The sequence below is a fragment of the Protopterus annectens genome, chromosome 10.part0 (assembly GCF_019279795.1).
Source record: "Protopterus annectens isolate FY-2018-M chromosome 10.part0, PAN1.0, whole genome shotgun sequence".
Classification (NCBI taxonomy): domain Eukaryota; kingdom Metazoa; phylum Chordata; order Ceratodontiformes; family Protopteridae; genus Protopterus; species Protopterus annectens.
In genome coordinates this window covers 87,372,730-87,387,316 of record NC_056744.1, presented here as the reverse complement: position 1 = coordinate 87,387,316, position 14,587 = coordinate 87,372,730, and the positions used below count along the sequence as shown (strand labels likewise).

Genomic DNA, 14,587 nt, shown 5'->3' with positions numbered 1-14,587 from the left:
AGAATGATAACTCTGAGCATGAAACAGCTTGGATGGATTTAAACAGGGGCACTTCCTATTTCCTGTTCTCGTTTATAGCTTTACCACTTTTGCTGCACATGACACAAGCTGTGCTCATATAAATAAGGAGATTGATAACTCTGAGCATGAAACAGCTTGAATGGATTTAAACAGGGGCACTTCCTGTTTCCTCATCTGGTTTATAGCTGTACCACTTTTGTTACACACTGCACAAGTTATGCTCATATGAATAAGACGAATGATAACTCTGAGCATGAAACAGCTTGGATGGATTTAAACAGGGACACTTCCTATTCCCTGTTCTGGTTTATAGCTGTACCACTTTTGTTGCATACTGCACAAGCTATGCTCATAGAAATAAGGAGAAAGATAACTCTGAGCATGAAACAGCTTGGATGGATTTAAACAGGGGCACTTCCTATTTCCCATTCTGGGTTATAGCTGTACCAATTTTGTTATACGCTGCACAAACTATGCTCATATAAATAAGGAGAATGATAACTCTGAGCATGAAACAGCTTGGATGGATTTAAACAGGGGCACTTCCTATTTCCTGTTCTGGTTTATAGCTGTACCACTTTTGTTGCACACTGCACCAGCTATGCTCATAGAAATAAGGAGAAAGATAACTCTGAGCATGAAACAGCTTGGATGGATTTAATCAGGGGCACTTCCTATTTCCTGTTCTGGTTTATAGCTGTACCACTTTTGTTACACGCTGCAGAAGCTATGCTCATATAAATAAGGAGAATGATAACTCTGAGCATGAAACAGCTTGGATGGATTTAAACAGGGGCACTTCCTATTTCCTGTTCTGGTTTATATCTGTGCCACTGTTGTTGCACACTGCACAATCTATGCTCATATATATAAGGAGAATGATAACTCTGAGCATGAAACAGCTTGGATGGATTTAAACAGGGGCATTTCCTATTTCCTGTTCTGGTTTATAGCTATACCACTTTTGTTACACGCTGCACAAGCTATGCTCATATAAATAAGGGGAATGATAACTCTGTGCATGAAACAGCTTGGATGGATTTAAACAGGGGCTCTTCCTATTTCCTGTTCTTGTTTATAGCTGTACCACTTTTGTTGCACATGACACAAGCTGTGCTCATATAAATTAGGAGATTGATAACTCTGAGCATGAAACAGCTTGGATGGATTTAAACAGGGGCACTTCCTATTTCCTGTTCTGGTTTATAGCTGTACCACTTTTGTTACACGCTGCACAAGCTATGCTCATATAAATAAGGGGAATGATAACTCTGAGCATGAAACAGCTTGGATGGATTTAAACAGGGGCTCTTCCTATTTCCTGTTCTTGTTTATAGCTGTACCACTTTTGTTGCACATGACACAAGCTGTGCTCATATAAATTAGGAGATTGATAACTCTGAGCATGAAACAGCTTGGATGGATTTAAACAGGGGCACTTCCTATTTCCTGTTCTGGTTTATAGCTGTACCACTTTTGTTGCACCCTGCACAAGGTATGCTCTTACTTCATTGTCCTGCTCTCCTGGATGTTCTGCCCACCCAAATTTTACTTTATCTCCCACTCTAGGGCTCACTCATTTCCTTCTGTATTTCAATTTTCTGAGATGGAAGGCATTAACTCTCTGAGATCCCGTTATAATTCCCACCTGGTAATGAGATCCCACTCCCCTTATTTGAATTTACTGAGGTGTTTCCATTCCATGTTTTGCTCCTTTCCTTTTTCTTACTTGTTAAATGGTTACCTGTTAGGCATACAGGTCTCTTTTACGTGGTAACTCAAGAATTTTATTTGGTTTGGTAACTTGATCAGAGTCACATAGTAAGCAAGTAGAGGCTGAGGGAATCATACCCAGATCTTCTCATAGCCATAATCATCTGTGCTGAGCTGCTTCTCATGATATCCATGCAATACTGACATGCACTGTGTTAGAAATGATGCTGGATGATCTCATTTGTATACATACATATATATATATACATATATATATATATATATATATATATATATATAGGTATTTCTTAGAGTACCTAAGGCCATTTTCAGAGGAAGGCAGAGTTGGGTTTTTACTGAGTGGGGAAATTTTGGTAATGGTATTGAGGCAACTACCCTATTATTGATCAGCAAGTGCCGATGGGATCATTAACATCAACTTAAGTTACTACTTAATCTCTAAGCCAGGATCTCAGTTTAGCAACTCATCTGAAAAATCTTGCCCAACTCTTGATACCCTCACCCCTCCACTGGTCCCTGAGGATCAGATCTGCTCAAAATGACTCCCCTGAATGTCCTCTCATTACATGACTTTAGCCTTTTTTTTTTCTTTTGGAACCTTTTCTTTTCTGTGGTATTTGATCCTTCATACATGTAAATGTCACAAGCTTTATGTCACAAGGCCTGGATGGTCACGAGTTCAAGTCCTCTTTCTGACATTTGGAAGAATACATTTTAGGAGATCAGCCTTGACTAGAGCTTATCTTTTAAAAGCAACTCGGAGTGCTCAGCCAAAGTTCAACAAGGAACTATAAAAATATATTCAGAAATGTATTGTTGGAATGTGAATTAACAGAAAAAAAAACAGAAATAAACTATAAGCAAACAGACAGCACTGTTATCACCTGTCAGAGATATCGTCTAAAAAGATATAAGCCAGTGCACATTAAAGAGAGTGGAACAACAGAGGTAGTGCATAGTACAGTACAATACTGGTAACATATGTTATTACCCAGCAGCAATAAAGTAACATTGTAGCAGTGCATAGTAGTGGCATGAATTAGCAATGGTTCTAGAATATAGTAAATAGAAACACATATAGTAAACACATACATATTTTCAGTTACACTTGCGTGTGACCAGCCATGTGCACATGTAAGCACACACACACACACACACACACACACACACACACACACACACACACACACACACACACACACACACACACACACACACACACACACACACACACACACACGTACACACGTATGACACAAATAAGGGGTGAGGCTGATCTCAGTTACGCAGAATCATAAAATTAATAAAGATTAATAATATCATCAAATTTGCAGCATAAACACAAAAGAGCAAGGGAACACTGCCAAAAAGAAATATTGGTATCTTTTGTGTTCCATCTTCAGACAGCAAACAATGACCACCTGTGCTAGCAGAATATACTATGTGTAGCACACATGTAACACATGCAACAACACATCCATCCCATTATTATAATCCCTGCTCAATATGATTCCCTTTAGCTAAGCTACCAAACACAGACTCAGCAGGCCCAAGGAACTCTACCTTCCTTTTTCTTAAGAACTGCAGAGCCCTTCATTATTAAACTGCTGGTGGTTTTGTAATTAAAAGTCTAACTTTACCTTTGTTGTGTTATCTTTTTTATTCGAACATAGTAATACAACGCATGCATCTTTTTGGCTGACAGTTACATGCATTACTTGCTGTTTGTTTATATATATATATATATATATATATATATATATATATATATATATGGGTCTACTGCTTTACATCGAAAATGCACTTCTTCAAAATAAAGCAGTAGACCCTACACTTCAGCGAAAGTCCACTTAAATGAAAGTGCACTTTCGCTGAAGTCTAGTTCTCCGGGCTACCAAAAAACCCCCCAAAAAAACACAAAAACATGTTTTTGCCCCTGCACCCCCCACACCCCCTACTTAAATATACCAACTCTGAGATCGCACTACAGCGGGGAAAAGGGAATATTCCCATTCTGCCCTGTAGTGTGATTGCCAAAGTCAATGTTCAAAGTTTCACTACTTCGAACAAGTGGACTCAGTGAAGTGGGGTTCGAAGTAATGAAACTTCAAACATATTGATGGAACCAATATATATATATATATATATATATATATATATATATATATATATATATATATATATATATATACAGACCCACACACACATATGCACATAAACATTTGGATGTGCTTGTGTTTCGCATCTCACTTTTTGCTGTTTAACAAATTTTTGCAAATGTTTTCAGTGAAACTCACTTCAGCAAGACTATTGATCAATAATATAGACACACACACACACACACACACACACACACACACACACACACACACACACACACACACACACATTAAATATCAGCTTTATACCTATATCTATATGCAGTCTATACATATCTATCCATCTATGTCTATATCTGGTTAATGTATATCTATATAAATCGTGAAAGAGAGAGAGAGAGAGAGTATGGCCACTAAATTACCAAAGACTCCATACCTCTCCATGCTTACAATCAGCCTGAGACAAAAAAAAAAAAAACAAAAAAAATAGGAAGAGAGTCTATAAGCTCACTGTCCTATAAGAATCTTTTATTTCTGAAATCAAAACATCCAAGTTACAAAATTGTAAATGAAGCTCATTATCAAATACTGTAAATAACTAATGAGGATAATAAATGAGAGAAAACAGTCAATTGGAAATCTAAGAAGTATAGGACCTCAAAAGGGTCACAAGCTGTATTTTTATACACCCAAATGCATAATGTACCCTGTGTTTATATAACAGCATATGTGTCCAGACACATGCAACAGCTGGAACATCCACAGAAATACCTTATTAAAAAGATACAAGGCCTAAAGAATATGTCCTACTTAGACCAACTCAAAGCACTGTCCTATCCTAGTATCCTAGAAACTACTAAGAGGTGAGCTGTGCTGGCATTCAAGGCATCCTCTGACCCAGTACTGATGGATTTACTACACATCAGTAATTAAAATGGCATCAGAAATACTTGTTCTAGGGATCTAAACCTATTCTGCAATATCAGCAGTACAGTTTGGAGGGACAGGTATATCTCGCAGAGGATACTGCTGCTCTGGAACAGACAATCCATCCACATAAAACAAATGTCATTCCTGTCCATATTCAAGCGCAACTTAGATCTATGGATTGGTAGTAGAAATTTTACCCCAGGACTACTACTAATGGACAGAGGCAGTTCCTAAATGCTTTATCCCTGCATGGGTCCCATCAAATTATGTATGGTATGATCCCAGTTATTCTCATTAGGTGTAATAGGCCAGTCTATCACCAAATGGGACAAGTTCATTCAAGCACCAAAAGGGAAGTTGATTAGGCTTAAAATGGTTTGCAAAGGCAGCTAACCTAGTACTTAACTATGAACCTATAAGCTCTAGTAGGTGCATGTATGTATATGAATTGAATAAGTTATACTAACCAGGTATTTAATACCTTAGGGGAATAAAACAGACCTAAGCTACTTCCTTACATAATATGCCCTTTTGACATGCTGTTCTTACCTTCTTGTTTCTCAGTGGCTGTACAGTCAGAGATGGAGCACCAGAACATGCCAGCAAGGATTCCTCTGATGACATTACGATTGGAGAAGATGTTTTGGAGGAGCTCAGTCTGACCCTCTTAGAGACACAAGGAACAAAGGTGAGAAGTGGGCATTTGGAATATGAATTACAAATGGCTGGAGATGAAAATAGTGTTTCGTGCAGAACAGCACTCAGATACATGCAGTCACACACATACAAACACATGCACGCACAGGCGCGCACACACACACACACACACACACACACACACACACACACATACACACACACACACACACACACCAAGGAAACAGAGCATTGCAATGAGAAGCTATCAGGCAAGAAGACAGGCAGGAAGGGCAAATGGGAGAAGGAATCCTAACTGAAATGCAACACAAAAAAAAAAACAATTTAGAGAAAGACAACTAGACATAAAGACAGACAAGTAGATTAAATGACAAAGTGAATGAGTAACTCTGAAACAGACAAAAGAAAAAAAGAAAGGTGAAGGGTATACTGAAAACTGTAAGATGACTTGACTAGGAGGAAAACTGACTGCAAGATGATAAAGGCAGTGTAGGTGTAGCAGGACAGAGAAAGACAGAGAGAGACAGTGACAGAGAGAAAGAGGGTGTGTGTGAGAGTTAAAGAGAGAGTGTGAGAGATAGAGAGAGAGAGAGTGTATGTGTGAGAGAGAGTGTGTTTGAGAGACAGAGGGAGAGAGTGAGAGAGAGAGAGTGTCTGAAAGAGAGAGTGTGTGAGAGAGAGAGTGTGTATGAGAGAGAAAGAGAGAGAGAGAGTGTGAGAGGTAGAGAGTGAGTGTGTGACAGAGTGCGTATGAGAGAGTGTGTGAGAGAGAGAGTGTGAGTAGTAGAGAGTGACTGTGTTACAGACAGAGTGCGTATGAGAGAGAGAGAGAGAGAGAGTGTGAGAGGTAGAGAGTGAGTGTGTGACAGACAGAGTGCGTATGAGAGAGAGAGAGAGAGAGAGTGTGAGAGGTAGAGAGTGAGTGTGTGACAGAGTGCGTGAGAGAGTGTGAGAGAGAGAGTGTGAGGTAGAGAGTGAGTGTGTGACAGAGTGCGTATGAGAGTGTGTGAGAGAGAGAGTGTGAGTAGTAGAGAGTGAGTGTGTGACAGAGTGCGTATGAGAGAGTGTGTGAGAGAGAGAGTGTGAGTAGTAGAGAGTGAGTGTGTTACAGACAGAGTGCGTATGAGAGAGAGAGAGAGAGAGTGTGAGAGGTAGAGAGTGAGTGTGTGACAGACAGAGTGCGTATGAGAGAGAGAGAGAGAGAGAGAGAGAGTGTGAGAGGTAGAGAGTGAGTGTGTGACAGAGTGCGTATGAGAGAGTGTGTGAGAGAGAGAGTGTGAGTAGTAGAGAGTGAGTGTGTGACAGAGTGCGTATGAGAGAGTGTGTGAGAGAGAGAATGTGAGTAGTAGAGAGTGAGTGTGTTACAGACAGAGTGCTTATGAGAGAGAGAGAGAGAGAGAGTGTGAGAGGTAGAGAGTGAGTGTGTGACAGACAGAGTGCGTATGAGAGAGAGAGAGAGAGAGAGTGAGAGAGTGTAAGAGAGAAAGATGGCACTGTTTTGGGTTTGGCTATGTAGGTACTTTTACTTCATCCTTAGAGATGTTTCTTTATTTTTTATGTCATACAGCAGAAGAAGCAGATGGAGGTGAGCACATACTTCAGGGTTTCTTTCATTTGAACATTACTGTGAAATAATACAGTGGATACTAACGTGGTGTGGTCAATAGACGTTATACAATTAATCAAAACTTGAGTTTTTGATTTGTGTTTTGTCAAGCAAAATTCTCCAGATAGCGCTCACCAAGACAGCAGATGGGTAAAACTAGAAACAGATCTGCCACATCTCACAAGATGAAAAACACTTACTTTTTAAACCACACCAAATATGTATTTTCTTTATCCTAAGATGTCACAATGTTAGAGAAGATGGTGCTCTAGCACTGTTTCAGTGAATGATATATTGAAAACATGATGTTTGAAATTATATCTGACTAATTATCTCCAGTATCTTGAAAGCACACGATTGCCACGTGATCTAATTATGGTTTTCAGCTTAGCTAGCTTCTTTTGACTGTGGATAAGGCAGGTGATTTGTTTATTTATTTAGCAAGGCACAAAAGCAAGAGAGAAGAGAGTGAGAAACAAGAACACATGAAAGGAACAACCCGAAAACACGAAAGGAAAAATAAGTGAACTGGGGTAAGAATAAGGAAATGGGGAGTAAAAGGAAGGAAAAAAGATACGCAAACAAAACTGGTGTCAGAAAATGAAATAAGAAAATGGATGGATTACAAACTAAAGTGTACTGGGGACCTGTGGGTGGTGTAACCTAGGAAGACAGGCACAGGGACTAAAACCTTGGAAAACATAGATACCCACTCAGAAATTAAGTTTGTGCGAGAGTGTGTGTGTGTGTGTGTGTGTGTGTGTGTGTGTGTGTGTGTGTGTGTGTGTGTGTGTGTGTGTGTGTTAAGTGGCAAAATTGAGACACAAGTACTGAGAGTATTTTGGAAATAAATGAAAACTGTATGTATTAGTGGGCAGAGATAAAATACAAGAGAGACAGATGATGAAAATAAATGGCCTCATAGGAAGAGGAATAAGGCGTTATTTGTTGCAAGAATAACATGTTTTGCAATTCATTCTGAAGGAACCTGTTAACAGCAGACTGCAAGAATTCCATTCACAACCATTCTGGTTGTACAGGTGCAAAGATTGTGTTACCATTTACAAAGCAAGGGTGCTTTGTTACCCTGCCCTTCTGCTGTGGTTACAGTTACAACAAATGTGTCCTGAAGTCAGCATTGTGCGGGAAGGTAGAGTGTTCCCCAATATAAATTTATGTTTGGGGTTAGGCCTTAAAGGTTAAAAATATGGCACTTAGTCTGCAGACCATATTTCCTAACTATTCCAAAAAGTACAATTTCTACTTCTGATCCAAGTACATTTGTTGGAACAAATGTTTCAGACTGTTTTATTCCTGCCATGACACTGTATTTTTTTACTTTTTTTTTTAAATTTTATCTGACATTTGTTCATTTGGAAAGTCTGAATAGGATAATATCGCATTTTTAGCAGAGTCTCAGGCAGAAAAGCTCCACATTGACATATATGGTTGCAGTTAAATAAGGTTTTAACAAATCCTAATACAGAAGAATAACATATTAACCAAGTAAAAATTCAACTTCAAGTTCATCCAGTGTGATCCTATGGACACATAATTCAAATTTGGACAGTTATAACAAATTGAAAAATAACATTGTCAACAGATAAATTATTCACGTTGCATTTCATTGAGATGACATTAAACACATGGAGTACATTCTTTGGAACAGGTATGACTAGATAATGTAGCATATGCAAAAACACATTTGTCCTTTATCTAAGAAACAGATTTTACTAATTCCTTCTCTGTGAACATTGTCAAAGTATGCTGGGGGTGGAAGGAGGGAGGGATTAGCTCAGGCAGGGGTAGTGCAGGAGCAGAGCCAGGTTTTATTTGGGACATCTTTTAGTATTTGTTTGAAGTTGGAGAGGTTAGAGGTAGCTATAATTTGCAGAGGGATAGATTTCCATGCTTTCACATTAAAGAATGAGTAGAACATTTGGCCAGAGGATTTGTGGGGTTTATATATGTTAAGAAGCTGTCATTAGTTCGAAGTACTGTATTACGTGGTAGGAATAGAGGACAGGAATAAAAGCAGAGCAGTCGTCTTCTTTGTGACTAATTTCTGCATGGAGATAAGCTGTATGTAATCTAAGTAGTGAAGCAGTTTGGGACAATTCAAAGCCTTAAGGGCAATAAAGTGGTGGTTGGGATATTGTTTCTTTAATGGTAAATGTTGCAACCCTAATAGCATGCCTCCATCTTATTTATGCTATGACACTGAATGATTGTTGTTAGAGTTTCCACCTTTGCCGATGCCCAGAGATGGATATTTCGTATTGAACTGTAAAACTGTGTAGGAGAAATCATGCACTCAAATAATTAAAATTACTAATTTTCACATCATTACCAAATTAAACAGTCAGTCCTGTAGAATTGCAGTTGTTTTGCAGGTTTACACCACATTACTGAGTCTGAGAAATAGCATCAAAACTTTATACAATAGGTAGAGGAACATTAGAACATTTTTTGGTACTTTTCCGTTATCGGGGCAACACTTCTAACGTGCTAGCATGTGACCATGCACAGCTGCACTGGGCTGTAAAATGTGATTTAAGTATTCCTACACACACACACACACACACACACACACACACACACACACCAGGGCACTTCAGCTGCTAGTATCCGCGATTACCATGGATAGACCTGAGGAGAAAATAGTTTGCGAAATAAACACAAAAGTTGACTACAACCTTAAAGCTTACAGATCACGGTTAAACTCAGTGGGGTAGACTCAGACAGCCTAGGTGGACTGGTTTTGAAAATATATATGAAAGTTATCGTCTCATTCCCTCCTTACCTCTTCTGGACAGGCTTCTTCCTCTTCTTCACAGCATATATCCCCAACATAATGACATGATTTTCTCCCTCAAAACACGGTAGAATGAGTAAAAGAAACTGCTAACTCCTTCCTTTACAAAACTGTACACAGACCACAACAACTTCCAACGCTTCTTTCCCCCCTTTCCACCCGTCTGGCTTGTATCTATGACAGACAATTGAAACTACTTGAAAAGTAGGCAGATAAATATAGTCAAATCTCTCCATCAGATGACATGCACACCACGAAAGCAAACAGATAAAATTCACACTACGCAGTGCAACAGATCCTAAAAGTGGACTAAATGTTAATATTCCACCGGATATGTCCTGTTTTCAGAAACTAATCCTGTGAAACTCAAAAAACTCCAGCTTTACTCCGTCGCATATCGCCTACTCAAAGGCAATCTCTGCCTAACATACAAAGCTATGTCAAACCCAGAGCTGTTGGACATGCTCCACTTAAAGAAATCACAATCCCTCTGAGCTACATGCTCTAGGGACCAAAACCTTATCACCACAATAAACAGAACATGCTGGAGGGATAGATTCCTGTCCCAGAGACTTCCCATACTCTGGAACAGACTACCTATCTATGTCAAACAGAGCTCCTCATTAGCACTCTTCAAGAAAAATCTTGATGATTGGATGGGAGATAGGAAATTCACCCCGGGATCACTTCTGTGGCTCTGCTCGACAGGGGCACAGGAAAATAATTTTCTTAGGTGGCAAAAGCCAGGGTACATTTTTGGCTAGGCTTATATAGGCCCTAGGGCCAATAGCCTTGTACCCTCCTATGAACCTATGAACCTATAAAACTGCGAGCAGGTAGGAAAGTGTCAGACTGTTCGTAAAATGAAATGTTCTCTTCTAGAGTGGCTACAGATGGCGTAAGCTCAACATGTTTACATCCTTTCTTTTTGTATTTTTTTCTCTCTCCAGCTGACAGTCTGTACTATCCTCAGATGGGTCTAAATCATATGAGCGAATTGCACAAATTGTGAATGCTCATAATATCGAACGTACCGGACCTCGATTCTGAGATCACGGTACAGTGAAGAATGGGATATTTGCCCATTTCTCACTGTAGTGCCATCTCGGAGTTGGAATATATATTTAGCGGGGGTGTGGGAGTGCAGCCCCCCACAATAGGAAGTTTGAGGTCTGGTACATTTGATATTATGAGCGTTCGCAATTTGTGCAATTCGCTCATATGATATAGACCCCCCTAAGACAAAGCTTCTCTTGTAAATTGCCTTTTGTTTCTTCTGCTTTTTTCCTTCAGCTATAATTCTCACTTTGACTAAAACAATCCTGGGCACTGGGTATATTTAAAAATACTGGACAACTAACAGGGAAAAACTACTACCTGAATAACGAACAAGTCTCTAGTTATTAGTTCTAGAATTAGGGATTAAGAAGATTCCAAGTGCTCGTTAGACTTGTTGCCCCGATAATGGAAAAGTACCCATTTTTTTCTTTAAAATACCAGGACATTTGCCTGATGCATTATTTACAGAACAAAACTGATTATATCTTTATTACTCTAGAAGAAGAGGGACAGATAGTAACTATAACTGCTGGGGATTCCAGGAAGAAGGCTAAAACAATGAGCTGCTACATATTTGATGCACCTACAGTTTCCGCAGATTATAAATTTCACAGGTATTCCAAGGCCACTAAGTTTTATGACCATTCACTCTTTACCAGTTCCCTCCTTAATGCCACACCCCCTTTCTCTTACTTCTCTATATATGCGGAAAAGCAACTTAGATAGGTTCTTGACACCATTACAACTGTGTTGAAGGATACCAAGCAATTCCTATAAGACCTATACCAATGGTAAATAAAGCTGGATGATTTGAATGACATTTTGTTTGTAACATTAGATGTTAATTAACTTTTTACAGTCATTCCGAATGATGTAGGAATAGATAGTGTAAGGTTTTTTTGACGTCTGTCAGGGTTTAACCCTAAGGTAGAGCTGTTGTGTGCACTACTGGATCTAACAGGGTTTAACCCTAAGGTAGAGCTGTTGTGTGCACTACTGGATCTAACAAGGTTTAACCCTAAGGTAGAGCTGTTGTGTGCACTACTGGATCTAACAGGGTTTAACCCTAAGGTAGAGCTGTTGTGTGCACTACTGGATCTAACAGGGTTTAACCCTAAGGTAGAGCTGTTGTGTGCACTACTGGATCTAACAGGGTTTAACCCTAAGGTAGAGCTGTTGTGTGCACTACTGGATCTAACAGGGTTTAACCCTAAGGTAGAGCTGTTGTGTGCACTACTGGATCTAACAGGGTTTAACCCTAAGGTAGAGCTGTTGTGTGCACTACTGGATCTAACAGGGTTTAACCCTACGGTAGAGCTGTTGTGTGCACTACTGGATCTAACAGGGATTAACCCTAAGGTAGAGCTGTTGTGTGCACTACTGGATCTAACAGGGTTTAACCCTAAGGTAGAGCTGTTGTGTGCACTACTGGATCTAACAGGGTTTAACCCTAAGGTAGAGCTGTTGTGTGCACTACTGGATCTAACAGGGTTTAACCCTAAGGTAGAGCTGTTGTGTGCACTACTGGATCTAACAGGGTTTAACCCTAAGGTAGAGCTGTTGTGTGCACTACTGGATCTAACAGGGTTTAACCCTAAGGTAGAGCTGTTGTGTGCACTACTGGATCTAACAGGGTTTAACCCTAAGGTAGAGCTGTTGTGTGCACTACTGGATCTAATACTAAAGAATAATGTTTTCATCTTTGAATCGGAATATTATCTGCAAAAACTGGGGGTTGCAATGGGCACACCATGTGCCAACTTTTATGCCAATATTGCCTTGGCTTATTGGGAAAAGCATTTAGTTTTTATAGATGTTAGATTTAGTTCACATGTGAAATTTTATAAACGATTTGTGGACAATGTCTTTTTTGTTTGGCAAGGGCCAACCAATCTACTGCTAGAATTTGTAGATTTTCTAAAACCTAACTACCTTTCTTTCATTTACTATGCATTACTCTGCTGAGGATATAGACTTTCTTGACACTGTTATTAAGAAAGATGAGCTAGACAGCATCTGCACTAGTATGTATAGGAAAGCCTGTAGGAAGAACAACATCCTACACAACACTAGCATGTACCCTAAGCACATTCCAAGGAATGTGGTTAAAGATCAAGTGCTCAGAGTAATGAGACTGCACAAAATTGAAACTAAGCTAGAAGAAGCTCTGGATACTTTATGTATAGAGTTGTTAGAGTGTGGTTACAAAATAGGAGTCATTGAAAGGTCTATTAATGAGGTTAGATCTACCACTGGGAATGAGATTAGACCCTATTTCTCTGACCCCATGGACCAACGAGCTAAGGAAAAAACATTTATGTGAAGGTAATGCAAGTAGGGTAACTCTAACATATTCAAGTAACATTAATGTCATTTGTGATGTGGTGAAAAAGAACTGGCCAATACTCATGACGGACCCAAATGTAGGTAATGTGGTCGGACCCCATCCATGATTCTCCTTTAAAAACAATAAGACCCTAAATAAATGTCCATGTTATAGACAGAACTATACAGACAGGGTACAATCTGTAAGAAGAGGTACGTATGCATGCCGATCATGTAGTGCCTGTAGGTATGTGTGGATGGTTACATCTGTTGCACACCCTAGAAGTATAAGAAAGATTGAGTTTAGTTTTTATGCTGACTGCACAGATAAGAACGTAGTGTATTGGGCACAGTGCACTCTATGTGAAGGGTTCTTTATTGGGAAAACCAATCGAACACTGAAAGAAAGCGTACTTGAGCATAATAATGATACACACAATAGGAAAGAAAGTAATACGCTAGCCAAACGTGATGGAAACTGATGATACCCATCGATTTAAGTTGTTGGTTCTGCATAAAGTTGGTGCTAATATAAGAGGAGGTGATACAGCTAATGAAACAGAATACATTGAGTTAAGACGAATTCTTGACCTGAGGGCTACTATATACCCAGGTCTGAATAATGCTGTGTTTTTAAAACCTGCTCTGAAGAGGAGAGGATTGCATCATTAATTACATCATGTGACTTGACATCTCTTAGTTGTATGGCTGGTTATCTATGTATAAGGTTTTAAGTGTTTTATTATTTTTTATGGTCTGAAGAAGCGGGTAAGCCATGAAAGCGGTCACCAGTTTGTTTTGTGTACATCTATTACTGTTATTAAAACTGGTTTTACTCAACTTCATCCTTTTGGATGTCCGTTTTTGGAATATTATTGTGTTTGGACTTAGTCTGGTTTCCTACTAAGCTTTTGTTATAACCTTAAACTGTATAGACTTTGCCCTTCAGCCAGTTTGCTGTCCATTTTACTACATGTAGGTTGATTTTTAAAGCATTTAACTTTTGTAGGATGCAAGCATGGGGAATGGTGTTGAAGACCTTGGCCAGCTGTGTACTGCATGGTTGGTGTCTGCAGCCCCTATAACCCTTTCAAAGAAATTTATCAGATACACTAGACAAGATCTACCCTTCAAAGCATCAAACTGTTGGGGGCCAAGTCTAAAGAAAGTTCTTAAAGCTAGCAGACTGACCTTCCCATCTTGCTCAGTGCTTATGTGTTTAGATGAGTAAAGTGAATGCAGTACAGGGTGTATGTAATTATGACAGAATGCACAAAATATACAGGAGACACACTACTGATTGTTTGTCTTGTCTCAATTATTGCAGATTTTAAAAGTAAG

The 14,587-nt window shown here is 39.2% G+C and overlaps 1 protein-coding gene across 1 annotated transcript in view; it reads left to right on the top strand.

Moving 5' to 3' along the window:
* The window catches only part of LOC122814100, a 232,055-nt gene that overhangs the window by 120,658 nt on the left and 96,810 nt on the right, over window positions 1-14,587 (top strand). Inside the window, exon 3 of the mRNA XM_044086717.1 lies at window positions 5,349-5,472. Within this exon, the coding sequence (XP_043942652.1) occupies window positions 5,349-5,472 (124 nt within the window). The remainder of the gene's footprint in view (window positions 1-5,348; window positions 5,473-14,587) is intronic.